Source organism: Ochotona curzoniae, unplaced genomic scaffold (genome assembly GCF_017591425.1).
Source record: "Ochotona curzoniae isolate NIBS_2020 unplaced genomic scaffold, NIBS_Ocur_1.0 contig_1014, whole genome shotgun sequence".
Lineage (NCBI taxonomy): Eukaryota > Metazoa > Chordata > Mammalia > Lagomorpha > Ochotonidae > Ochotona > Ochotona curzoniae.
Window position 1 is genome coordinate 10,130,488 of NW_024464920.1, and position 27,144 is coordinate 10,157,631.

Consider the following 27,144-nt stretch of genomic DNA (forward strand, 5'->3'; position numbering starts at 1 on the left):
AAGTATTTTTTTCCCTCTCCTTGTAGGATAGGTATGAATCCAACAAGGAAACATGTAAATGCCAAGTCACAATGAAACAATATTTTTTGGTGGGTGGGGCAGGGACATAGCAACATTCTGAGGCTGAGTAAGTTCTGTTTCATTTGGGCACTGAGTAGAAAAAAGAGGGGCATCAGAGATGCTCAGAGTTAGGTGCTGTGACTTGGAGATGAGAGAGGAACTTGGAAAGGTGAGGGTACTGGAATGCACTGCTTTCTTCAAGTCTTAAAAGGAATTATGTGATATATTCTTTGGCTAAGGGATTCTGAATGAAATCACAAGAAAGACAAAGCAGAGCAGGATCGGTGGGCTATGTGGAAGACTCAGAGCTTTGAAAGCCTTTGTCAGTTAATTCTGCTTCTCCTTTTCCTCTCTGCTATCCATGGCCTTCTGCCCACGACTGGAATCTTTTAGAACATATTTATTTATTTGAAAGAGTTATACAGACACAGGAGAGAGAGAAAGAGGAAGAGGTCTTCCATCCACTGGTTCTTTCCATAGATGGCCACCAGGGCCAGTTTCAGCCAAGGCTCTGATGAGGGTGGCAGAAGTCAAAACACTTTGGCCAACTTGTGCTATTTTTCCTATTTTTCCCAGACTGTTTTCAGTTAACTGGGTCAGTAGTAGAACAGCCAGGACACAGATTGGTGCCCGTATGGGATGCTGGCGTAGCAGATTTAACTTTACCTACACTGGTCCAGAATTTTTAATTTAATGGAAGTTCACACAGATATGCTTGTGGTGACTCTGGTGATTGTTACACCTAGATTATCATCAATGTAAAGGTTCAGTATTTCTGCAAACTGTTAGAGGAATTAAATTAAGTAATTTTTAAAAGAGACTTTCTCACCGAAGAGAACTCATCATTGATGTAATGTTTTTACCTTAAGGAGAAATTTGATGAACTGCTGTCCTTTGCTGTCCTTTAATATCTGTGGGGAATCGGTTCTAGGAACCCTGGTGGATAACTAAATCAAGGAATGTTCAGATTCCTTGTATTAAACTGCATCTACACATCTTCCTGAATAGTTTAAACTACCACTACATGTAATACCTAGTACCGTGTAAATGATAGGTAACTAGTTGTTATGCAGTGTGATTTAGGGATTGTTGGCAATTATACACACACAAGTTTTATACACCTAACTACATTTTTGATCCCCAGTTGGTTTGAAGTTTCAGAACCCAAGGATATGAAGGGCTGACTAATTCCAGAGGTGTCTGCACTCCCCTTATACAAAACTGAACATGTATAAAAGAATTAGGTGCCAGTGTTTAGCACCAGTGATTAAGATGTGGCTTGTCACACTCAACATCCTGTATTGGTCAGCCTGACTTCAGGTCCTTGTTCTGTTTCTGATTCCAGTTTCCTGCTGATGCACGCCCTGGGAGGCAGCTGGTAATAGCTCAAGTCCTTGGGTCCCTGTGTCACCAGATTAAGTTTCTGGCTCTTAGCTTCAGCTTGGTTTAGCCCTATGCACTGGGGACAGTTGGGGAGTAAACTGTTGGATTAAAGAACTCCCTACGTATCCCTATACCTTCCAAATAAATGAAAATAAATTTAAATTTGCCAATTTTTTTTAATTGGAGGCATGTATTGTGGTCTTTCATATTAAGCTACCACTTACGATCATGTTCTATCTCCACTCTCAGTCCTAGTTCCTGCTACAGTGCACCTGGGGAGGTGGTAGGTGATGGCTCGTGTACTTTGGTTCTTGCCATCATGTGAGAGGCCTAGATAGAGCTCCTGATTCTAGCCTGCTCCACCCCTGGCTGTTGCAGGTATTTGAGCAGTGAACCAGCAGATGGAAGAAATCTCATACCCCTCTTTCCCTATTCTGATATTCTACCTTTACAATAAATAAACTTGTTTAAATAAGTGGTAGCATTGAAAAGGCATCGCTCCAAATACACATCATACTTGAAGGAGCAGAAGCCCATCAGTAGTAGTTGATTTCTGGCTTTTCTGCATTCTAATGTGTAATGCACATACTGATTTTGGAAAAATCTGATTTCTTCCAGAAGCGAATATGACTTAAAAGAATAACTTGAGGGGAGCAAATGCAGGTCTTTGGCTGCTGTTGCTGCTTATTTTCCTCTTATTTCCACTGTCAGATTATGAACTTACTAGGCAGGAAGGGGTAGAGGAAACACTATGTCCTGTTCCTTTAACCTGCATAGCCAACTATGTTAGGATGTTATCTTCCTGATGATAGGAAGGAAATAAAAAGAATAGAAGAAGAGCTGCAGATTATAGGATTTGGCATCAGTGAGGAATCCTTGCTTCATTATCAGAAATCTAGAATTATCTGTGTATATCCCAAAGCTGCTAACAATTGTGGGAGAATAGTTGAACCATTTTAGAAATGAACCTGTAAATGTGGCTCCTGGATGTCATCTTTCCTTGATATACTGCCTGTCCCTGTATTAATTCCTTTAGAATCAGTCCTGGTTGCATATTTCTGTTGCTGTAGATATGGCTTCCATTGTGTTGGTGACCTGGAGTGAAATCTTGAATACTGCTGTGGATTTTTTTCTCCCTACCCCTCTACTACACGATAATTTCTTTTTTTCCTCTTACATCCATCCTTTCTTCTCAATTTGCTATGTAGCCATCCTGGATGTAACCACTTGTACCACTGAAATTTAACACTGATTGCCTTCTGGAAACATTTTGCTTGATATGATGAAAGATAATTGAAAGCTTTTTGTATTTCAAACTAGGGATTCAGCAGAAAAACAGTTTGCTGTCCTGAGTTTATATTTTAATGAGGTGAACAAGTGCATCAACAATTGCAGTCAAGTGAGATAGTAGAGGGTTCTGAAGAGATAAAGACCAACTTGGAATAGAGAGAGGGAATCCGGAAAGATTTTCAGGAGGAAAGTAATTTTGCAAACTAAAGTCTCCAGTTAGTTAATGTTTTGATCCATGTAGTTTAATTTTTAAAGCTTCATTCGTCCTCCTTTTTCTTTTGAAAATTTATTTATTTATTTGAAAGAGTTATAGAGGGAGAGACAGAGAGGGAATCTTCAACCTGCTGGTTCATTGCCAGGCCAAAGAAATCAGGATCATCTTTCTGGTCTCTCATGAAGGAACTGAATTGAAAGTGAAGAAGTCAGAACTCGAACCATTGCCCGTATTGGATGCCAGTGTATCAGGCAGTGGCTTTACCCCCTATACCACAAAGCCAATATGCCTGCCCCAACCCTCACCTTGTTCTTTAGGTTAGCTTTTGTTCTTTATTCCTTTCCTGTCTGAAATGGATGTGGCAATAATTGATTACTATGTACTTAGTAACTTTCCAAGTGATTTAGAAACACTTTGTGTTCTCTTTAGACAAAAAGCCCAATTTTTTCACAGATACTTGACTACTGATTATCTGAACTGCTTACACCGTTGAGTCTAAAAACAGTCCATGTATAGGCTGAGTCAGAAATCCTTTAAGAACAGTTTCTCACACACGACTGGAGTTCCGATAACAACCCAGTTCTTGTTCTATTGGCCAGGCTGGGCATCTGAGATTTTTCATTTCTAATTCCAGGTGTTACTTGTCCTGCTTGGAACTTGAACTTGTTTGCAATAACAAGCTTTTAGAGGATGTAGAGAGATAAGGCATTAAAGTAGAAACAAGTGAAGCTATGTTTTCCTCTATCCATGTGGATGGCCTGCAGTCTGCATCCTGTTCATTCATTTACTCCTGCCAATCTAAGTCAGCAAAAAATTACCCAGCTGTTTTGGTCTTGCTGGTGATCTGATGGGAACACTTCTGTCCTTTTGCTTCCTTCCCCACCCCACCCCACCCCACCCCACCCACCAGGAATGAGTCTTCTCCTTGTCACTGGGAGCTTTGATAAAGTGCATATCCACCTAATTGAGGCTGTGATATGATTTCTTCAGGCCACCTCCCCTTCTCCGGCCCCCGGCTCTGAGTAATAGGAAACCCCGTGTTTGGCAGTAGGAGTTGTTCCTTTTGGCATTCTGCCTCCAACCCACTGCCTTGTGTAACATTCAGGCTCTGAGAATGGCTTCTAAAGCAAGGCTGTAGCCTATAAAGTGTAATCAGGAACTGGAAGAAGGTTTATCTTTAGCTTTTAGGATTCCTGTTAAGAAGTTTTCTTGTAGCGTTGGCAGGAGAGTGACCTGCTTATGGCCTGTTGAGAGAGCCTGCTGGAGTGCAGCTGGGCCTCGGTTCTGCAGTGTTTCCCTTGGTGATTTTCTATGGGTCTTTTACTGATGACACCATACTCTGGCGTTCTGCAGGTATTCTTATAGACTGATGTCAGAAGAGCAGTTGTTAGGGGACATTTTGTTCCAGAGTCTTTATAAGGAATGTTAAGAAGTTCCCTCTTGATGGGGAACTTCCCTATGGAATTCCCCCCACAGACTGAAGTTGCAACAGTGGCCTGTAGATTCCTGAGCTCTGTTTCAGAAAACCTGATGTCAAGCAGGTGAGGGGGAGCTAGATAATGGCCTGGGACCTTGATTTTTCAGATCTCACACTGCATCAGAATCACCTGAAGGGCTTGTTAAATTTGTACCATTTCGTTATTTTCCTATGTCTTACAATTCAGGGACTTAAAAGTGATAGCCTGGAAGGTGGGCATCTGTCCGCAATAGCACATGTGCGAAGTGGAAGGATACCTCCATTTGGAAGAGAGAGGGAGAGCAAAGGAAAGAAATGGATTCTATCTGCTGGTTCGCTGTCCAAATGGTCACAACAGCTGGAGCCCTGAACCTGGAACTCCATCTGTGTTGTCTGGATGAGTAGCAGGGGCTCAAATTTTCCACTGCTTTTCCAGGATCATTAACAGAGAGTTAGGGGCCCAGCGCAATAGTGTAGTGGTTAAGAGCCTCACCTTGAACGCACCAGGAGGATCTCGTATCAGTGTCAGTTCTAATGCCGGCAGCCCTGCTTCCCATCCAGCTCCCTGCTGGAACAAGTGCCCGAAGGGGCATGCTCACTACTGCTGGCCACTCCACCAACTATGTCCTCTGCATTGAGCTCTCTACAGACCTACCTCTAAAGCACTGGTTAAACCGAGGGATGGCCTCACTCTGTCAGCTGGATAACTGATGTCAAATAGTAAAAGGCATTTCATGCTTAAACAAACAAACAAAAAACCACTAAGAACCAACAAGGCCGCAGCTTTTCTAAAGGATCTATGCAGCCAAGTCAGCTAATGCCTTATAAGGCATCTTGGTTTATGGTTGGAGGAGAGACTTGATGTTCCAGAGAAATGATGTGTGGAAGAAGCAAATGGGGGAAAACTGGGAAACTTGCTTCCTACACACTCTCTTATCATTAAAAGCATATTAAATTGATCCTAAAATTAAAATGTAAGCCTCAGTATAGCATTATGGTGCATTATGTTAAGCTGTCACCTGCATACACTGGCATCTTATATTGGAGCAATCAGTTCAAGACCCCACTGCTCTGCCTTTTTTTTTTTTAAGATTTATTTATTTATTTGCAAAGTCAGATATGCAGAAAGGAGGAGAGACAGAGAGGAAGATCTTTCTGATGATTCACTGCCCTAGAGACTGCAATGGCCAGAGCTGAGCCAATTTGAAGCCAGGAGCCTCCTCTGGGTCTCCCATGCTGGTGCAGGGTGCCTAGGCTTTGAACCGTTCTAGACTGCTTTCCCAGGCCACAAGCAGGGAGCTGGATGGGATGCGGGGCTGCCGAGATTAGAACCGGTGCCCATATGGGATCCCAGTGCATGTGCAAGGCGAGGACTTTAGGCACTAGGCTACCATGCCAGGCCTCACTGCTCTGCTTCTAATCCAGCTTTCTGCTAATACAGTTGGGAAAGCTGTGACAGAAGAAAACAAAACAGAAGAGCAGAATGTAAGCCCCAAAAGTCAGGGAAAATGTGGGAGTGGGTGAGACAGGAGCAGTAGATGCTGGAGGTATTGCCTTTCCCCTACATCCTTTAGCGACACCTTCTCTGCATCGCACTGATGAAATGTCTGCTGCCCGCTTTGCTTGTACTCGCTGTGATGAAAGGTGACTAACGCATGCTTTCTGTTGAAGCAGCCCCAGAGCAGCACAAGAGGGTCACTGTGATCTCGAGCTCGGTCTTGGCGATCTTCCCTCCGACGAGGAGGAAGTCATTGACAGTTCTGATGAAGATGAAGTCAGCTCTGAGTCTAGTAAAGGAGAACCTGACCTGCTGGAGGATAAACAGGTATATCTTGGCGTTTGTTTCTGCAGTGCTGTTTTCTGGCTCTTCTTGTATTTGGAAATATTAAAAAAAATATTTAATGTAAAATGGTGTAGCTGCTTTGACAAATATTCTGTTAGTTCCTCAAATGCTTAAATGTGGAGTTATCATGTGACACAACAGTTCCATTCTTTGGTATCTGCCCAAGAGAAATGAAGGTGTATGTCTACCAAAAAAGTGTACAGAAATGTTAATTGATCATTATCTATATAATTCAAAAGTGAGTGCAAAGAGTTCATTTTATGTCAACTGATGTGTAGATATGATAGCAAAAGGTCAACAATAAAGCAGAACAGGAAATGACTCATTGGACACTGAGTTTCATTTCTTTTTAGGATTTATCTATCTGTTTATCTGTCTATCTGAAGACACACACACACACACACACACACACACACACACACACACACACACACACACACAGAGAGAGAGATCTCATATCCCTTAGTTCATTCCCCCGCTGACCACAAGAGCCAGGTCTGGACCAGGCAGAAGACAGGATCCAGGAACTCCATCCTGGTATCACACATGGTGACAGGGATCCACAGACTTGGGCCATCTTCTGCTTCCTTTCAGGTACATTAGCAAGAAGCTGATTTGGGGGTAGAGTAGCCAGGAGTCGAACAAGAGGTCCAACATGGGGTATTGATAGCCAAGTGGCCATCGTTCCCTACTGAGCCACAGAGTTTGTTTTCTTGGTTTGTTTTTTAAGAATGAAAACATTGGGAAGCTCATTTGTAGTTGCGCTTGCACAAATGTGAATATGCTGAGAATCCCTGAGTTGTATACTTTAAAAGAATGAACATATTTATGATGTGTGAATTATGTCTCAGAATTTTTAATGAATAAAGAAATCCTACTGAAGGAGAAATGCCAATAAGTGGAAGGTTATTATTATGAAGCACATAGCATATAATCTTATACATCAGCCAAGGGTAGGCCACAAATTTAGCTTTTTAAATAACTGAAGTAAAGAAATTGTCAGTGACCAAAAGAAAAACAATTTTTAGAAGTAGTTGAGGAAAAATGTCTTTATGATTTCTATGACTCTTGCTTTCTCAATTTGTAAAACAGTATATTATTCTGAGTTGTATTGAGGCTCAAACAAGGTAGTAGTTTCAGAAGCACTTGGGAAATCCAGAAAGTTAATAACTGTTAAACAGAGATAAACTCCTTGTGCAGTTGCATTTGTGATATGTTTTGCTGACATTCAGGGACTGTTATAAAATCCCACAAAATGTGGCTTAAAACATTAGGAGCTTGTCTCAGTACGTGAAATTAGAAGTCCACAACCCAGATGTCAGCAGGATTCCATTTGACACCTGCAAGAGAGAATCTTTCCTGGCTTCTTCCTACTTGCTGGGAACTTGCTGGCCACTCGCCGGATGCCTAGAATTGAAGCCATAGTAGCACTTCACTCTATCTGCTGCATCCTGTGGTGTTGCCTACTCTGGTAAGGACATCAGTCACTCTGTGTTAGGGGGCCAGTGTAATCTCCTTTTAGCTTACCTACAGTGACTCTGTCCTCAAATACAGTCCCATTCTGAGGTCCTCAGTCAGTAGATAAACATTTTCCATGGGCATATTGTGTGCATGGCAGTGATGTTTCTTTAGATGCCAATAATCTCTCCTCATAAAAGGACTGGGTTTGGTAAGAGGAAAAACGATAAGTACTGTTGTATCCTCGTCTCTATTATATGAAGGAAAAGTAAACAGGAATTCAGAAGATGTTCCTGTGAAGTAAAAACAGCACCATGAAAAGAATAATTAACATTGTACCACTCCTGTATGTCTCTGCTTGTCAATGTATTACAATTGCTTCTTATTACATCTGGCTAATAAAAACAGCCTGTGATAAAGATAGGACATGCACATTTTTCTTTACATGAAAGAAGAGTTATAAGACTAGAGTTTGAGAGGAATTTTAACCAACATCAGTCTGTATTAATGACTTGGCAAAACCACAGAAGCTGAGTGATATTGATGGGATGTGTTTGCAGTGGGGTAACAGGCTGTACTAATCTCTGTTGTCACCTTTTCCAAGTTTTTAGTTTTATATTTCCTTTAGACAGGAAGAAAGAGATCCTCCACCTGCTGCTTCACTGCCCAAATGCCCACAATAGCTGGGGCCAGACCAGGCCAAATCCATGAGCCAAGATCTCTGTTTGCTGGCAGGAATCCAAGCGCTCGAGTTGCCGTTTGCTGCCTCCTAGGCACTTTGGGATGCAGGCATCCCAGACAGAGGCTTAGTTTATTGTACCACAGTACTGACCTATCTGTATTTCATAGACTTAGTACTTAATAAATGTTGATTAAGATAAATGAGAGGCGTTCATTCTGCTTAGTTATATTACCATGATTGCACTCTTAGCTTTTCTATTACATTTTTTTACATTCAAATATTTTATTTTGTTTTATGATATAATTCCTGTTACATTTTTTAAAATTTCCTTGTAAAGTAGATCATCTGGTACATCCTTCCAGGAGGAGAAGTATGAACTCCTAAGAGAACTTTGCCCTCTAGACATTAATCACGATGTCACCTTATTTTGGGGAATAACTTTATGATAAAGAGATGCCTCTCAGGCAGGTCTGAATATTAACATGTTTAATTTCTTTTGATTAGAAGTCTTGGGTAGAAGAAACTTTTTAATAAATGTATTGTAAAAAGTAATGGATAAGTTTCATTGAACATTTTTTAGAGAGCAAATACAAAAAGAAGAGAAGTTGGGTTATTACAGAGATTTGTGTGTAAAACTGAATTTCAGATCAAAGATTCTGTTTTGGATTTGACTTCTTTTATGACCTTCACAATGTCATTTGGTTTGTTTGTGGTTCATATTTCAACTCCCATAGCAGTGTACTTTTAGTAGATGCTATTATTTAGCAATTAGCCTGCTTTGAAATGTGATATAATTCAAGTCAGAGTTTTCATTGAGGTGCCAGATATGTCTTCTTTTGAGGTTTAACACTACAGTGTATTTTTCCATCATTGTTTGGTTTGGGTCAGAATCAGTTGTTGTTCTTAAAAGTTGGAGATTATATTTAGCCTTTAATTTTTGTTTTAGTAATCTTGTACTTTAAACATGATAATGTAATGATTCATAATCCAATAGTTATTATCTTTTCCAATTCTGTAGTTGTGCTGATTTAGAAGGTAGAGTAGATAATAGGATACATAAAGTCCCCCCTGCAGTTTAGGATTGGAAAGATCTTAATTATCTAGTCTAGCCCCACGCTTTCTCTGTGTTAAAAATTTCTTTTTTCTTTTAATTTTTTTTAAAGATTTATTTATTTTTATTGGAAAGGTTGATATACAGAGGAGGAGAGACAGAGAGGAAGATCACCTGTCCGATGGTTCACTCCCCAAGTGACTGCAACAGCTGGAGTCAAGCCAATCCGAAGCCAGGAGCTCTTCCAGGTCTCCCGTGTGGGTGCAGGGTCCCAAGGCCCTGGGCCTTCCTTGACTGCTTTCCCAGGTCACAGTTAGGGAGCTGGATGGAAAGCAGGGCCGCCAGGATTAGAACTGGTGACCATATGGGATCCTGGTGCGTGCAAGGCGAGAACTTTTAATTTTCCTATTTTGCAAGACATGTGCTCCAGTTTTCAATTCTGCTAAGGTAGCAACTACTTTTCTGCTTATTCATGAATATAAATTACACAATGGAGCAGACGCTGTGCTGTACACAGAAGGATCCAAAGGTGAATAAGATCAGAGAGTAGAGAAGGGAATTCAGTTCTGTAAATATTATATGAACAAGAGAGTAATCTGCCCTTTAGAGGGTGCCAGGAAGAGAACATCAGGCAGACTTAAAAGAAACACCTTTGAGTGCATTTCTAAAAGGGTGAGCTGGAATGTGACAGGCATATATTGTTTGGGAAGAGATGTTGAGGTAAAAGGAAAGGCATCTACGGAGGGCAGACATGTAAGGGCAGAGCATGCTAGGAGTTGCAGGATAGTTCCAGTTTGACTGGACTAAGGAGTGGGAGAGACGGGAAGGCTAGTGGGCATGTTGCGAAGTGCCTGAAAAGTAAAGGTTGGTCTTTGTTGTCTTTATGTGCTGCTAATGTGGTTCAGCCTGAGAACTAGAATGCTTCTGTTTGCCCTCTAGAAATAACCTGATGTCTGTGTAAAGAACGGATTGCAGACAAGTAAATTTAGAGCCAAAACCAAACAGAACGAAAAAACAAAAAACCAGCTCAAGTTAATGCAGTAGTGTAGTCAAGACCTCAGAAACCATTGTAAAAGGGGGAAAGGACCAGTTAAGCTTTGTAGAAATATTCAACAGGAGTGACTGACAGAACGTGTTGACTCACTGGTGAGGATAAATGCTGGCTGAGGACAAGAAAGATAGTTCAAATTACTGATTGTTGATGAGTGTGTATAGTAGCTAATATAAGGAAGTCTGAAGGTTCCATGTTTGAATCCTGCTGAAATAAACTGAGAATAGATCTGCAGAAGAAAGAGTGCAAATCTGTTAACATGCAGATTCCTAAGGGCAACACAAAGTGAGAAAACTCAGAGGAACCAGATGGTTAACCCATAAACATTCCTTTCATGTGGGGAAGGGATAAGAGAGTTTGTAGCCAATTTTACAGGGACTTTTTTCTTTGGATCCATTCTTTGCTCTAAAAGTCCAAATCAAAAGTGAATGGGTCCAAAGTACAAGTGTATTCCTGGGACAAAGTTTTTCTGGGCTTGGGGGTAGATGACAACAGGTTACAGGGTAGTGAGCAACAGAATTGCACCAAGAACAAAGGTTGTCTTGCTGTGCAGTCTCTCCCGTGGCAATCCTGAGAGCGTGGATGGTGTATGTAGTGTAAATAGGTGACACTCCTTTACTCTACCGTAAGTTACTGTTCATTAACCAAAGTTAATAATTTTAGGGAGGGAATTTAAGATAATCACATTTTTGCTGTGACATTGTGAACCACTTGCTCTTGCCAACTGCCCTGGAGGTACTCCAAAAGCCAAAAATCCATAGTTGCATTTCTTTTGGAAGAACCATATTCAGTCTACTAAGGGAACTTGAGAGAGCCCAGCCATGCACTTGAGTGGGGATAGAGGGTACAGGATATTGGGGAACTCTTAAGGGTAGGACAGCTTCTGTCAACACTAGTCAGTAGGCACTTGATAAATTGTTCTAAGAGTGAAGTGTATCAGCTGCTTGATCTTTTGAAAAGCCTTTCCTGGTTTCCTCACTCTTGCCTATTTCTAATCTTGCTGTTCTTCACAGTGTCAGTGTATTATATTTACGGCATCCGTATTTATAATTTTACATTTGGCTTGCTCTCCCTATGCACAACTAAAAGATTACAGCTATTTCTTTCATTTCCTTTTCTAGTCCCTCTCAAACTACAGTGTCAGTTTCCGTGATAGTTAACTGGAAATCTGAAATTAAATATCTGCCTGGTGATTCATCATGTAATGTAGTAAATCTTAGGTTAAACAGTGAGAAACCGGGCCTGGTGCAATAGCCTAGTGGCTAAAACCTTCACTTTGAATGCACCAGGATCCAATATGAGCACCGGTTCTGATCCCGGCGGCCCGGTTTTCCATCCAGCTCCCTGCTTGTGGCCTGAGAAAGCAGTTGAGGACGGCCCAAAGCCTTGGGCCCCTGCACCTGCGTGGGAGACCCAGAAGAAGCTCCTGGCTCCTGGTTTCAGATTGGCTCAGTTCCAGCCATTGTGGTCACTTGGGGAGTGAATAATTGGACTAAAAGATCTTCCTCTCTATATATCTGACTTTGTGATAAAAATAAACCTGTTTTAAAAATCATGAGAAACTCTGCTAAACGCTGTTAGTAATCAACTTTAACTTTTGGCAAATCCATTTCATGTAGGTCTTCTGTTTTTCCAGCGCTCACTTTATATACCCCATCTGTTTTTTTGTTTGTTTGCTTTTAAAGATTATTTTATTTATTTATTTATTTTGCAAAATTAGATATACAGAGAGGAGGAGAGACAGAAATGGTTCACTCCGTCCGATGGTTCACTCCCCAAGTTACTGCAATAGCTGGTGCTCGCAGATCCGAAGCCGGGAGCAAGGAGCTTCCTCCAGGTCTCCCACGCGGGTGCAGGGTCCAAAGCCTTGGGCTGTCCTTGACTGCTTTCCCAGGCCACAGGCAGGGAGCTGGATGGGAAGTAGAGCTGTTGGGATTAGAACCAGTGCCCATATGGGATCCCAGTGCGCGTTCAAGGCGAGGACTTTAGCCACTAGGCCACGGCGCTGGACCCTACCCCATCTGTTTGATCTCATTCACTGTCATGGCTTTAGTAACCACTTATTATCTAATGGGTCTCAATATAGTTTTCTAAAAAAAAAATTTCCCCTTATCTAGTTTCTTTTGAGCACAAAAATGATTACAGTGAAAAAATTAATTTAAAAAATGTTTTATTTATTGATTTGAAAGGCAGAGTTAAAGGATCTTCCATTCTCTGGTTCAGTTCCCAAAGGGCCACAGAACTATATCTGAGTCTGGCTAAAGCCCAAAGGTTATAACTGTATGGCTCTTCCAAGTGAATGGCAGGGACCCAAGTAATTATACCATCTTAGTCTGTCTTTCTAAGCACATTAGTAGGAAACTGATTTGGAAGTAGATCAGCCAGGACTTGAATTGGTGCTCCTGGGCTGCTAACCAAAATGTGCCACAATATTGTCCAGTTAACAGACTGCATATTGGGCCTGGCGGCGTGGCCTAGAAGCTAAAGTCCTCGCCTTGAACGCACTAGGATCCCATATGAGCACCGGTTCTAATCCCGGTGACTCCACTTCTCATCCAGCTCCCTGCTTGTGGCCTGGGAAAGCAGTTGAGGACGGCCCAAAGCTTTGGGACCCTGCACCCACGTGGGAGACCCGGAAGAAGTTACTGGATCCTGGCTTCGGATTGGCATAGCATTGGCCGTTGTGCTCACTCAGGGAGTGAACCCTCGGACAAAAGATCTTCCTCTCTGTCTCTCCTCCTCTTTGTATATCTGACTTTCCAATAAAAATAAATAAATCTTTAAAAAAAAAACATACTGCATAAACGTAGAGTGGTGGTAAAGACTCTGACACTCGCATGGCTGTGAATTAGTGAATTTCTAGCTGCTGTTTTGAGTTTAGCTTCCCACTGTTGTACACTTGAAATCAGCTTATCCTTCATCTTTCCTACATTTGTCATTTGAGATAATATATAGTGTTAATTGCAAGTAATATGAAATCTATAAGTATCAAGATTAAAATTCGTGTTTACCTTGGTCATAGCTGATCTTCATTATCCTTTATGAGTGTCATACTTTCTTAATGTTTTCTTATGCATAGGCTGAAGATACTGGAATGAAAAGTAAAGTTCATCATATTGCCAAGGAGATTATGAGCTCAGAGAAAGTGTAGGTATCTAATTTTATAATCTGATGGTTCTGCCCCACCCCCATTGCATGTTTTAAACATTTTTTTATTGCTGTTTTCTACAGGTTTGTGGATGTATTAAAACTTCTGCATATTGTAAGTATCTACTAATATTTCTTGAGGTTTAAGACTAATATCTTTTGTATTTTTCCCAACCCAAAAAGTTTTCAGCATAACTAATTAAATGAATTACGTATATTTTTAAATTAACAGATTCAGTATATGCACATGTGTATATTTTTAATGCGTGTGTTTCATATATAAGTACATTTACCCAGATGATTAAAAAATAAAACTTTTAAATGTCAAGTCTTCAAACTTTGTATTCTCAAGAGAAAAGTTTTAAAGGGATAATATATCTTCTTGGCCAGTATGTCTTCTTGGCCATTTGCATGCTTCCTGTCAGTAGAAATTTGGACTAAAATATGTTGTTATCATTTTTCCAACTGTGTTTTTTTTATATATATCTGACTAAGCCCCCAGAAACAGACAATTATAACTGTTTAAAGTTTTATTTTTAGTTCTTGTAATTGTCAACCTGAACAGACTTGTTGGAACAGTTACGATTTGTCTTAACTGCATATTCACTTTTTCATGCTCTGCTTTGTACTTGGAAGCTTTCACAAGTTTAATTAAATATTGGCAATTAAAATGCTCTTAGTGTTATACATTCTAACTGTATTTTAGCAAACTGTCAAGATTTAACAAGAGAGGAACAGAGTAGAGGAAACAATAATAAAGAAATTGAAGTGAAAATTTACCTATGTGGTGTAAGTATAGAAATGACGAGTTAAAACTTGATTGCTAAGAGTTGTAAGATTCACAAAGTACGTTCCCATTTTTGTCTCTGAAGAATATCATTATTATTGGGCTTCCTTTTAATAAATATATCTGAACATGGGAAGTGGGTACAGTTCCAGGAGATTCACATTTCCAGCAGTATTACCTTTGGGCTCTATTCTTGATCCAGTGGAAACATGGAAGCCTAATTCATGGGTAAAACATTTCCAACTTTTAGAAACATTTTTATATAAAATGCCTTAATACTAAGCACTCATATGGATAAAACTTACCCTGGGAATATTTTCTCACATTAAATTTGGGCTATATTGGTACATTCTCTTTTGTAATTAGCTTTTCCCTCTCTCTTGTTCTTCTTTTCTGTAATTACCTTTTCTAAACTGATAGCACAGTTGGGGCAGGAGTTCATCATAGTGGATAAGATACCCTTTGGGAACTCACATTCCATACTGGAGTGTCTTTTTCATTCTAGCGTCCTGTTAATTTCTATCCTGGAGATGGGCTTAAGCAACAGGTGATCGCTCCAGTGTTTGTGTCCCCACCACCCATGAAAGTACGAGACCCAGGTAAAGTTCCTGGCTCTTGGTTTTTCCTGGCCAGCTCCAGTTTTTGCATGCATTGGGAAGTAAGACAGTAGATAGAAGTATTTTTTTCTCTCAATTCTCTCTTGCCTCATCAATAAAATGTTTAAAGGCACATTTTAAAAGGAATAAAATCTTTTGTAGTTCTCACATTTTTCCTATCTTAAAATTAGCTCATCGTAGTGTACTGAATGCACTTGTCTTTTGAGTCTTGTGAACCATTTGATTGTCATTTAGTCTGTCTTAAGAAAAACTCCCTTTGCTTCTGCTGATGCTTTCAAACCCTCCCACTCAGCAGCCTGATCGCTGTGCAGAGAGCTCTGCTTCCCTAAAGAGGTTCACTGTTGAGAACCCCTTTATCTGCTGAGGGGTTTCCCCTCCTTGGTTTGAAATTTCTCTCTCTTAATATGCTTTTCTTCAGACCCTTCTTTCCAAAGTTAGAAATATCCTACAATGATTATGTGATTATTTAAATTAACTTGAGCTCCCTTAACTTAATTAATGGTATACTTAGTGTTTTCTATGTGACTTGCCAAATCCTAACTGTGTTACATAGATCACCTAGTATAATCCTCCTAACAATTGCTTCAAGTAGAGATTATTTCTGTCTGTTAAATGAAGAGAATATGCTCTCAAATGTAATGCATTGCTAAATGGTGAAGTTTGATAATTGAGTCTAGTTTGTCTGAGCCTTTACACTTAGTGATTGTTTATATGATGATAAAAATTATTTCTGGAGATCTCTGCTAGATAGGATATAATGTATCTCCTTGCTTTCAAAAGGTTCTTGATTGCCCTGGACATCACTGGACACCAGACCAATTCTAGATTTTAAGCTATCAGATATGAAAAAGAAGCCAGAAGCTGATCACTTATGATATATTATTCTGATATTTAATAATGTCAAAAAGGAGGATGGAAATTTGGCATAAAGGATGAGTTTCAGTTAGGTATTATATAGTATTTCATTCATGGTTATACATATTACCAGAGCTGCACACATTAAGAGGGAGGACTAATTTCATTGAAAGCACATTTTCATTTTAGAAATAATTTGTTGGTGTGGGGACGTTCCACTCCGTAACTTCACAGTTTCACACTCATGTCTGCATATTTGTCATAGCTCTTTGACCTCATCAGCAGCTTTGCTTTTGCCTAAAAACAAAGTATCATTTGTGTATCAGACATCCCTAGATGCCAGGCTCGCTAACTGTCCATATATCCACTTGGATTTTGTAATTCACTGTATACTGGTAGTGGTTAAGCAATGCCCTCAGGTCAAGAAGCCCAGACTGGACAAGTGGTGATTAAGTCACTTACTCCTCTTTGGCCCTGGAGTTATGAAACCCGATCCAGTGATTAGGCCATCTGCTTTATGCTCCATTGCTTCAAACTGTTCTTACATACTTGTTCATTTGTATTTTTATTTATGTTCTCTTGGAGGGCTCAGAGCTAAGGAAGGCTAATATGTGAAATCCTCAGTGTGATTAAGTTCAGTTTAATATTGATCTGGTTCTTAAGTGTAGGTTTTGTGGGGATTATTAAGAATAAATAATATTATGATGTATTTTATCATTCAGAGCCCATTATGAAAATTCTAGCTTGAACAAATGTTGCGTCATTACCATGAGAAAGGTAAAAGTGGTGCTTATTGCTTTGGTTCATTTTGTATACTGCATTGTTGGTGAATCATGGTCTAGAGGCTGTGGTCTATGTTAGTTGGTTCCTAAAAAACTTTGAATTTGCCTAACATTTTTTTAAAGATTTATTTTATTTTATTATTGGAAAGGCAGATACACAGAGAGGCGGGGAGACAAAGAGAAAGATCTTCTGTCCGGTGATTCATTCCCCAAGTGGCCACAATGGCCAGAGCTAAGCCAATTCGAAACCAGGAGCCAGGAGCTTCCTTCAGGTCTCCCACACAGGTGCAGGATCTCAAGGCTTTGGGCCGTCCTCGACTGCTTTCCCAGGCCACAAGCAGGGAGCTGGATGGGAAGTGGAGCTCCTTGGATTAGAACCGGTGCCCATATGGGATCCAGGTGTGTTCAAGGCGAGGCCTTTAACCACTGTACTATCACGCCAGGCCCAACTTGCCTAACATTTTTCTAAAAATATATATTCCTTTGAAACTTAAAAAAAAATCATTTTTAAAATTAGTGTTAATAGAAAGAGGAGGAGTTGGGGAGAGAGAGAAAGAGAAATAAATTGATCTTCCATCTGTTGATTCATCCCCTACAAGGCTACAACAGCCAGCATCATCCTGGCCAAAGCCAGGAGCCAGGAGCTCTGGGTGACAGGATCCCAGACACTTGAGCTGTGTCCTACTGCTTTCCCCAACCTTTCAAAGGAAACTGGGTCGGGTGTGGAGCAGCCCCAGAACATGAACTATTGCCCATGTGGGATGCCAGTGTCAGCCAGGGACTTTACCCACTATGCCACAATACCTAATGTTGTTATGCTCTTTCTCATTCTTTTTCTTCTGATTACCTGGCATTTTTAATGTAAAACGATAAACTCTGGATCTAATTATTCAGGGGCTAGTTTGTTGTCTGCAGCCTAAGTGATTTAGTTCAGGAGGTGTTGGTGAATTTAGATTGTTCTTCCCAAAAATAGCTTTGCCTCTGGCTCATCACACTTTCCCAAGTTATTCTGGCTGTTAACATTTACAAAAACAACCAGACATATGTTGTAATAATCATCCTTTTTTATGAAAAAAAAAAGGGGGGGTGTAAAGTTGCCTCCTTTTCAGTAGTACTGGTATTGGCAATGGTTGAGGTTTATAAAGAGCTGAGAAGTTGCAGATTCTGTGTGGTTTCAGGGTGGGAATTGGTTACATCTGCCGTGGGGCCACAACCCTTGCTTTCAGAGAACAGTTGCCCAAGAAGTGAGGGCATGAAAGTAGGGTAGAGGCTGCTTTGTATTGTTATGGAAACTATACATTCCAAATGGAGCCATTGATGTGCATTGCCTTGACCTAAGAAAACCAGTGCCTTTTGCTGAATTTAAAAATGCACCACAAGAACCGATGATGGTCTTGATATATAGCCTTTAAGAAGAAGTATTTGATGACACCTGTTAAAACAGGGTAGATAAACTTTATTCATGGCTATCATTGTAGGCCCAAGGATCCATGTTGTGGGATTGTAGAGTGCAGGAGAGAGCTCTTAGGCTCAGTTTCAAATATAGCATGGGCAAGGGAGTAGTGTGTAGCTTAGGGGAAAACGGGAGTCAGTGGATAAAAGATGACTAAGAACACGGCTGGTAAAGGGGGACTCAGGCTAACACTGATGACTGCTGAAGAAAGGTCTGGATGGTTAGACTTCATCCAGAAGATGAGGAGTTAGGAGGTGGGAGTGGTTCGTGCTAAGACTCTGTTTTACAAGGAAATGCACAAATGTGCCAAGGAGAAGATTCAGAAACCTCACTTGTTTAGTCAACAACTTTTTCAGCAAGTGCTTACTTAGCATAATGTTATGGATCTTATACATATATATGCTCTAAGTTCCAATAGTCTTAGCTGAATGCTATTTTATTTCTAGATTTGTATTTTATGCTGATGTACTATTAGCTCATCACTAACTATCTATAAATATCTACTAGGACTGGAAAAGAGTCTTGTTTTGCTACTCTGTGCTGGGGTCCTCCCATCTTTAGCAGCTATCTCACCAGTCATCCCAGTGTGGGGTCTGCTGGTCTCTGTTAAATATGTTGTAAATCAGCTCATTTCCTTTTTGGCAGTGGTGGCAGACAAGGAATGTAGAATTGGGCAAAGCTGGGTCCTTAAGTTACTTAGCAGCTAACATCTACTGTCACTGTCATGGCTGAGGCAATACCTTCCAACTGGAAAACAAAAGTTATTTTGCTGCCAAAACACAAATAGTCATCACTTACTTTACTAGAAGAAAGGACCAGACTTACTGCTTCGCTGAGCTAGGAATTCTTACATCTAAATTAGATGAATCACTAAACTGAATTAAAAAAAAAAAAGCAGAAGCTGTTTCATTTCTGTGAGCTGAATACATTTACAACTGAGGTAGTTTTTGCTAACATGTAAATAGATCCTGTTGTTTCTGATAGCAGGCAGTCTAATGACTTTAAGTGTTAAATATCTATTTTCTCTTGGTAAATAAATGTGAGTGCTGATTGAAGCAAGCTGCTGGAGGTGGGACTTGGCCCGGGTCCCTTGGTTTCTGGAAATACTTTGTGCATTTTTCTGGGTGGAGTTTATACAGTTAAACATTCTAATTCCTAATTAGCAATACAAGTTAATTCTTTAGTTATTGGTGTAAAAATGTCGGTTCCTCTGGGCTAATGTGACATGGCTCAATAAAGGTTAAAGGTCGTCAATGGTACTGAGTATAAAGGGTTTTTAAACATTTTTAAAGTTTTGTCTTATCTGAAATACCCATCCATTATAAAAGAATCCATTTATATATATTTTAGCTGTTCTGTGTGAGGAAATGTGAGACACTTGGTAGTACATATTCGTTTCTGTCAGGGATGTCAGGATCCAGGGAAAATGCAGTGTTTTTCTCTGTATGCTTGCTGCACATAGGGAAAGCCTGCAGATAAAATGTTGGAAATAATGACCAAAGATGATAAAGCCAAGGAAGGAACAAATCTTTTGAATCCTCGGTACCATGAAAAATTTTGAAGTTTATTTACTTATTTGAAAGGTATAGTTAACAGAGAGAATCAGAGACAGAAGTCATCTACCTGCTGACTGACCCCAGAAATGGCCTCATCATTGGAGCTGGACTAGTCCAAAGCCAGGAGCAGGTGCTTCTTCTAGGCATCCTCGTGGGGGCAAGGGCACAAGGGCCAGGGCCATCCTCTGCAGCCTTCACAAGCACGTCAGCTGGCAACTGGATCAGAACTGGGGCAGCTGGGACTCAAACGAGTGCCCATGTGGGATCCCAGTGTCCCAGGCAACTGCTTTACCCACTATACCATAATACTGACCTAAAACTGTTTTACTTAGGGCTTGAGGCCTACTGTTAGGAAGCATTGGAATTCAGTCAAGTAATTGTCTCCTATTGTATCCTTTCCAAGTCCTCTGGAATGAGAGGGTGCGGTGATGGCACCTATATTTAACTATGCTCTAGGAAATTTCTAGGTAGCAGTAGATGAAAAGTAATATGTGAGGAATTTTTGTTTGTTTGCGAAAAGTGTAACTTTTGGTGGATTTATAATGAGGTTGGCTGGAAGGAAGGGAGAACTTATAAGGATAACATGTTTTGGTTGATTCTGTAAACAGACATGTTGCAAAAGCTTTTACTTGCACTATGTAATTAGAGTCTCAAAACAGTTAATGTACTCACTTAACTGGAGAGGAAAATGAAGCTACACGAGGACAGCATAATAAAATAAGAACAAGAGTCTGGATCCAGGGCTCATGGTGAGTCATTGCTTCCGTCCACATGTCTCACCTGGAATGCTGCAGTTGTTGGACAAGATTTCTGACAGTGGACGTGCAAGCAACTGCATCCCATGAGCAGTTTGTGTCACAGCTGCTCTACTTCCATTCCAGCTCTCTGCTTCTGGTCTCAGAAAGCAGTGGAGGACGGCCCAAAGCCTTGGGACTCTACACTCATGTGGGAGACCCAGAAAAACATCCTGGCTTTGGATCCGCTCCGCCCCAATCACTGCAGCCATTTGGAGGGTAAACCTGTGGATGAAGTATCTTTCCATCTCTCCTTCTCTCTAAACTTGCCTACCCATAAAAATAAACAGATCATAAAAATAACTAAATAAAAATTTCTGAGCAGCACAGTAACTTTTACATACAGAATAACAGTTAAAATGTCTTAAAGGGTTTTTTTAAAAAGTGTATTGTGGTTACACAATGGAACTGAAATTACTTTACAGAGTTTTAATACAATTTCTAGGACCTTATTAATATAATTTGAGGTTCAAAATTATGCTGAAAGATAAGTGAAGTCCCAAATCTGTTCTGATCTTTTCTGCTCTGTTGAAGAGGAAAAGAGAGAGCACTCTCCTGTTGGCTGGTTCACTCTCCCAGAGCCGGCAGTGGCGAAAGCAGAACTGTGAGCTCATTGCAGGCCTCCCGAGTGTAGGACAGGAACCTGGTCACTGAGCCATCTCTGCCACCTCTCAGGCACTCAGAGATGGCATGTGGGTGTCCCAGCAGGCATCTTACCCGCTAGTCAAAACAGCTCTTTGCTCAGTCTCTTTTAAAATCAAGTAAAGCCACCACAATGGCTGCATTATCTAAGTTAGTAGGGTGTGGGGTAAGAGGAAGCAAATATATTCGATTTCTAATTCTGCAAATACCACTGTGCAGTACCTCATTTTTGGGAAGAAGGTGTTTCATTCGAGAAAACTTTTCATCGAGTTTCTGTGCTTCTGTATGTGTTACTTTTTCTCCTCTGGATTTTAATAGGACTTCCGGGATGCAGTAGCCCATGCTTCTAGGCAACTCGGGAAAGCAGTGATTGAGGACCGAATTCTCAACCAGATCCTATACTACCTGCCCCAGCTGTATGAGCTCAACCGGGATCTCCTGAAGGAGTTGGAGGAAAGAATGTCGAACTGGTAAAAATGCACTGAGTTGTGGTTTTGTAGTTTTCAGTTTCAGGTAAAGCTCAGGACCCATGCATGTGGTCAGGAGGTGTTCCTCACACTGCTGTTTTGTCATAGTGAATCTGCTTAGTTGTCACCTACAGTTTGGTTATATCATGTTGGATGGCAGAATCCCTGACCGAGGCACGCTGGACGTCATGCTGCCTTAGATGCGAGAAGAACCCATGATAAGTAGCTTAATTTTCTACAAATGACCTCTGGTGAAACTGGAGGAAGATGGTTGAAAAATTCATATTGCGAAAGTTTTTAAATGTTTCATCTATCTTCTAAATGAATCTCTGCATTTTTTTTTTCAAAACAGGCCATTCACTGAGATAATAGGTACATTTTTTGTTTCAGAGAGTAAATTTGTATATGAAAGATACCAAAGACTTCAGAAAAGACAGAATAAATAAAAGGTTATTATTGGAAAATAGCCAGGTATTCCATTCATGAAATATGGAATTAAAAGTGAGGTTTGCCTTGGTACAGAAAATTTTAAAAACAAGATTTATTTATTTGAAGGAATTACAGAAAGGAGGAGAGAAAGACAATCTTCCTCCCCCCGATTTATTTCCCAGGTGGCTGCCACAGTCAGTGCTTGGCCAAGCCAAAATGGGGAGCCAGGAGTTTCTCCCAGGTTTCTCACATGAGAACAGGGCCAAAGCACTTGGAAGATCCGTTGCTGCATTCAGGCACTTTAGATGGAAACAGAATGGGAATCAGAGCATCAGGACTCAGGGCATTGGAGGCTGAGGTGTAACTAGCGATGTGATAACACCAGCCCCCAATACACTCTTCATAGATGTTAACTGGGGAATGTTAGGTCTGGAGGAATCTTGGGCACACCAAGCCATTTGAAAATGCTGACCAAGTAAGCTCATCCTTGGGTGCAGCATAGAATTCACCAGGTTTTCCTTACTTATTCTGATTTTATCCCTTTAAATTCCTTTTTACTATTAAGATATAACATCAATGTATGAGATGACTTACGTATTTTTATGTATTTACTTTTAAATTTATTCATTTGAAAGAGAAAGTTAGGGCCTGGTTCGGTAGCCTAATGGTAGTCCTCACCTTGCACCCGTCAGGATCCCTTAAGGCTGGTTCTGATTCTGGCAGCCCTGCTTGCCATCCAGCTCCCTGCTTGTGGCCTGGCAAAGCAGCTGAGGATGACCTGAACCCTTGGGACCCTGCACCCATGTGGGAGACCAGAAAGAGGCTCCTGACTTCGGATCAGTGCAGCTCTGGCTGTTGAGGCCTCTTGGCGAGTGAATCATTGGATGGAAGATTTTCCTCTCTGTCTCTTCTCTGTATGTCTGACTTTGCAATAAAAATAAAATAAATCTTTTTTAAAAAGAAAGTGAAAATTAAAGAACAAGAGGGAAACATCAAGAGTGGAGAGATTTTCCACCTGCTAGTTCATTCCCCAATGTTGTAACAGCCCAAGCTGGGTCAGGACAGAGCCAAGAATCAGGGGCTTCTTCCAAATCTCCCCATGAGTAGCAGAGAGGTAAACCCATGGGCCACCTTCCACTGCTTTCCCCAGGTCATGAACAAGGAGTAACAGCTGGAATACAACAGACGCGCACATGGGTGCTGACTCTGCAGCCAGCAGCTTGAGCTGTCAGTTTGGCCCCTGTAATATACTTGGGGTGTTAGAAACAATGGAGAAGAAACTAAAGTCATTTCTGAATTTCACTTGTTTGAAGTACCCCTCTACCTCCGTTGAACTTAAAAAAAAAATTAAGCATAAGCTTTTGTGACATTTATGGAAATGATGGAAAGATTGTCCTAACTGGTATGGATTCACTCTTGATGGCCATGGAGAGTGCAAATGCTTATAGTAAAAAAATTTTATCTATTTTACAATCATATTTCTCGCTCTGCTTTTCATATGACCTAGAAAAAACACTCAGCCTTTGTTTAAAAGTTTCTGCCTGTCATATTATAAAATACACTAGATAAACGAGGAATACTTAGTTATAAGTATGAAAGCACATGTGAGTAAGAGCTGAAGAATGATTTTAATATTGGGCCCGGTGCAGTAACCAAGCGGCTAAGGTCCTCATCTTGAACGCACTGAGATCCTTTATGGGCACCGGTTCTACTCCCAGTGACTCTACTTCCCATCTAGCTCCCTGCTTGTGGCCTGAGAAAGCAGTCGAGGGTGGCACAAAGCTTTGGGACCCTGCACCTGCATGGGAGACCAGGAGGCAGTTCCTGGCTCCTGGCTTCAGATTGGCACAGCACCAGCTGTTGAGGTCACTTGGGGAGTGAATCATCGGATGGAAAATCTTCCTCTCTGTCTCTAATCCTCTTTGTATATCTGACTTTCCAATAAAAATAAATAAATATATATAGTTTTAAAGAATCATTTTAATGTTGGGAACAGCATAGTGGCTCAGTGGCTCATCCTTTCCTTGCATGCACCAGGATCCCTTATCGGCACGTGCTCATATCCTCGCTCTCCACTTTCCATCCAGCTCCCTGCTTCTGGCCTGTTAAAGCAGTAGAGGATGGCGCAACGCCTTGAGACCCTGCACAAGCATGAGATACCAGGAAGATACTCCTAACTGAGAAATTCTACTGAAGGGTTTGTGAAGTTAGCTTCATAAATACCTAATTATATTCTATTTATACATCCAACCTAGCACTGTTGTGATGAAACTCAAATAATTTTTTTTAAAAGATGTGTTTATATTTGTGGAAAGTCAGATTTACAGGAAGAAGCAGACAGAAATATTTTCCATCCACTGGTTCACTCTCAAAGCGGCTGCAGTGGCCAGAACTGAGCTGATCCAAAGCCAGGAGCTTCTTCCAGGTCTCCCACACATTTGTAGGGTCCTAAGGGTTTGGGCTGTCCTGTACTGCTTTCCCAGGCCACAAGCAGGGAGCTGGATGGGAAGTGGAGCTGCCGGGATACAAACTGGTGCACGCAAGAGGAGGAACCCAGCCACTAGGCTACTGTACTGCGCCTGAATTCAAACATTTTTCAAGCTAAGGGCATCAGTACCTCGTTTTACAGAAATGTGACATGCAGTTTGTGACAGGTTGCAAGTTGTGGAATATTAAATATTTCTTTCAATATAGTCCTTACTAATAATATACTAGTGGGGAATTACAAAGAAACCAGTAGTTAAACTGAATTTGTATCTGCTTTCTGCATCAGGTGTTATTTTATCCTAACTTATTTAAAAATCTTGTCTTTAACGAGTCCTCGGCCTCCCCCAGGACCCAAGAGAGCTCTTCCCTCAGGGTAAGTCCGCCATGAGGGAACTTGGGAACTGGGTGGAAATTCCTAGCTCCGCCCAGCTGCTAAGACCATGCGGCTGGGGGAGTTTGGGAGGAGTTCGGTCCTTGGGCTCTGGGGCAACTGACGCTCCCTGCAGTGTGGCTACTGTGGGGGGTGCCCCTGCCGGGTCGGACCCAATGCGGGGGACTCACGCCAAAGACACTGCCACAAGGCAGTGAACGAGTCCTCGGCCTCCCCCAGGACCCAAGAGAGCTCTTCCCTCAGGGTAAGTCCGCCATGAGGGAACTTGGGAACTGGGTGGAAATTCCTAGCTCCGCCCAGCTGCTAAGACCATGCGGCTGGGGGAGTTTGGGAGGAGTTCGGTCCTTGGGCTCTGGGGCAACTGACGCTCCCTGCAGTGTGGCTACTGTGGGGGGTGCCCCTGCCGGGTCGGACCCAATGCGGGGGACTCACGCCAAAGACACTGCCACAAGGCAGTGAACGAGTCCTCGGCCTCCCCCAGGACCCAAGAGAGCTCTTCCCTCAGGGTAAGTCCGCCATGAGGGAACTTGGGAACTGGGTGGAAATTCCTAGCTCCGCCCAGCTGCTAAGACCATGCGGCTGGGGGAGTTTGGGAGGAGTTCGGTCCTTGGGCTCTGGGGCAACTGACGCTCCCTGCAGTGTGGCTACTGTGGGGGGTGCCCCTGCCGGGTCGGACCCAATGCGGGGGACTCACGCCAAAGACACTGCCACAAGGCAGTGAACGAGTCCTCGGCCTCCCCCAGGACCCAAGAGAGCTCTTCCCTCAGGGTAAGTCCGCCATGAGGGAACTTGGGAACTGGGTGGAAATTCCTAGCTCCGCCCAGCTGCTAAGACCATGCGGCTGGGGGAGTTTGGGAGGAGTTCGGTCCTTGGGCTCTGGGGCAACTGACGCTCCCTGCAGTGTGGCTACTGTGGGGGGTGCCCCTGCCGGGTCGGACCCAATGCGGGGGACTCACGCCAAAGACACTGCCACAAGGCAGTGAACGAGTCCTCGGCCTCCCCCAGGGCGGCCAGTGCACCACATGGTGCCAGGCATTGCCTGCTGGCCGCCCGGAAGGGCAAACTCTGGGGTTTTCAAGATATGTAGTTGCTGCCTGGGGTCACTCATGACTAAGACTAGGTTGAATGTAGGTGCAAAGTGAATTTTCGGGTATTCTCAGTGACAGGGTCATGAAAGATTTAAGCAGGCAAGGGGACCAAGACCTAGTGGTTTGGGGGAAGTGTCCAGAAGATAATTTTAGTAAGACAGATGCAACAGCTCAATTATGAATACAGAGATGGGATATTAGTATAGAACATCACTGATCACCACATACTAGCCCACACCGAAGCTATGGATGGGGGCCTCTTTGGCAGTGTTGGGTACCATTGCCCGACTGAGTGTTGGAGTTGTGGAGTGGTCACATTTGGCAGGATCAAGACACTCTCCAGCACACAAGAGAACTTGGGCTGGGGGTAGGCTCTGTGGGGTTGTGTGGGCCCAACCCTTTGGAATACAAGTCCCCCGGGTTAGTTCCCAAGCTGGGGTTGCAATGGTCTAAGCTAGGTGTGACCACGCCATCTGCCATCACTCATGGGTAAAGGAATCCACAACAGTCAGGGTAGGTCAAGGCAGCAGCACCCAAATGTGCATCTTTAAACAAGATGTGGGGTGGGCCGGGCTGCCACTGGAAGGGGGCAGAATGGGCAGGGCTGAACAAACCTTAACTCACAAGTAACAACAGAAATCAGGTTGGAGCACAGCTCATGCCAGGTAGGTCCTTGCACATACTGATCTGTGTGAGGCAGAGGCACTAAGCCACAGCATCCAAGGGGCCAGGACAAGTGAGGGGCTCTGCCAAGCGGAGACAGAACAACCACCGGCCTACACCTGCTCTATGGCAGGGCAGAGGCCCGGTTGGGGAAATAACGGGACACCCTAGCTGGGTTGAGTTTCCCACCAAGGAGCGCATGGGCTGGAACTGAGGCTACATTCTGATCAGGATACGATCGTAATCTCACTTGGCACAATTGTGGACTGGGATGGGAAGCACCAAGCCAGGCCAAATTCCAACACCATCTGGTGCTCTGGAGGACCGGGGAGGGTTGTGTGACAGACTAGGTTAGGTCTCAGCCCTTACTGAACCATGTGTGAGCTGGGTAGGGGTATGGAAGAGCCATGGATGGGTTGAAATATCCAACAACAAGAACCAGCTTGGGTCGGAGGCCAGGCAGGAAAAGCCACTGTTCCTCCTAGGATAGCAGGCGAA

General features: G+C 42.2%; 1 protein-coding gene across 3 annotated transcripts in view; it reads left to right on the forward strand.

Annotated features, from left to right (window-relative positions):
- FGD6 (FYVE, RhoGEF and PH domain containing 6) overlaps positions 1-27,144 on the forward strand; it is a 117,225-nt gene that overhangs the window by 38,822 nt on the left and 51,259 nt on the right. The window contains exons 4-7 of one of the 3 annotated variants that reach the window (XM_040980715.1): positions 6,086-6,228; positions 13,568-13,635; positions 13,720-13,750; positions 21,440-21,591. In XM_040980715.1, coding sequence (XP_040836649.1) covers positions 6,086-6,228; positions 13,568-13,635; positions 13,720-13,750; positions 21,440-21,591 — 394 coding nt within the window. Of the gene's footprint in view, positions 1-6,074; positions 6,229-13,567; positions 13,636-13,719; positions 13,751-21,439; positions 21,592-27,144 lie in introns of all 3 variants that reach the window. The other 2 variants (XM_040980695.1, XM_040980704.1) reach the window with 2 other exon arrangements.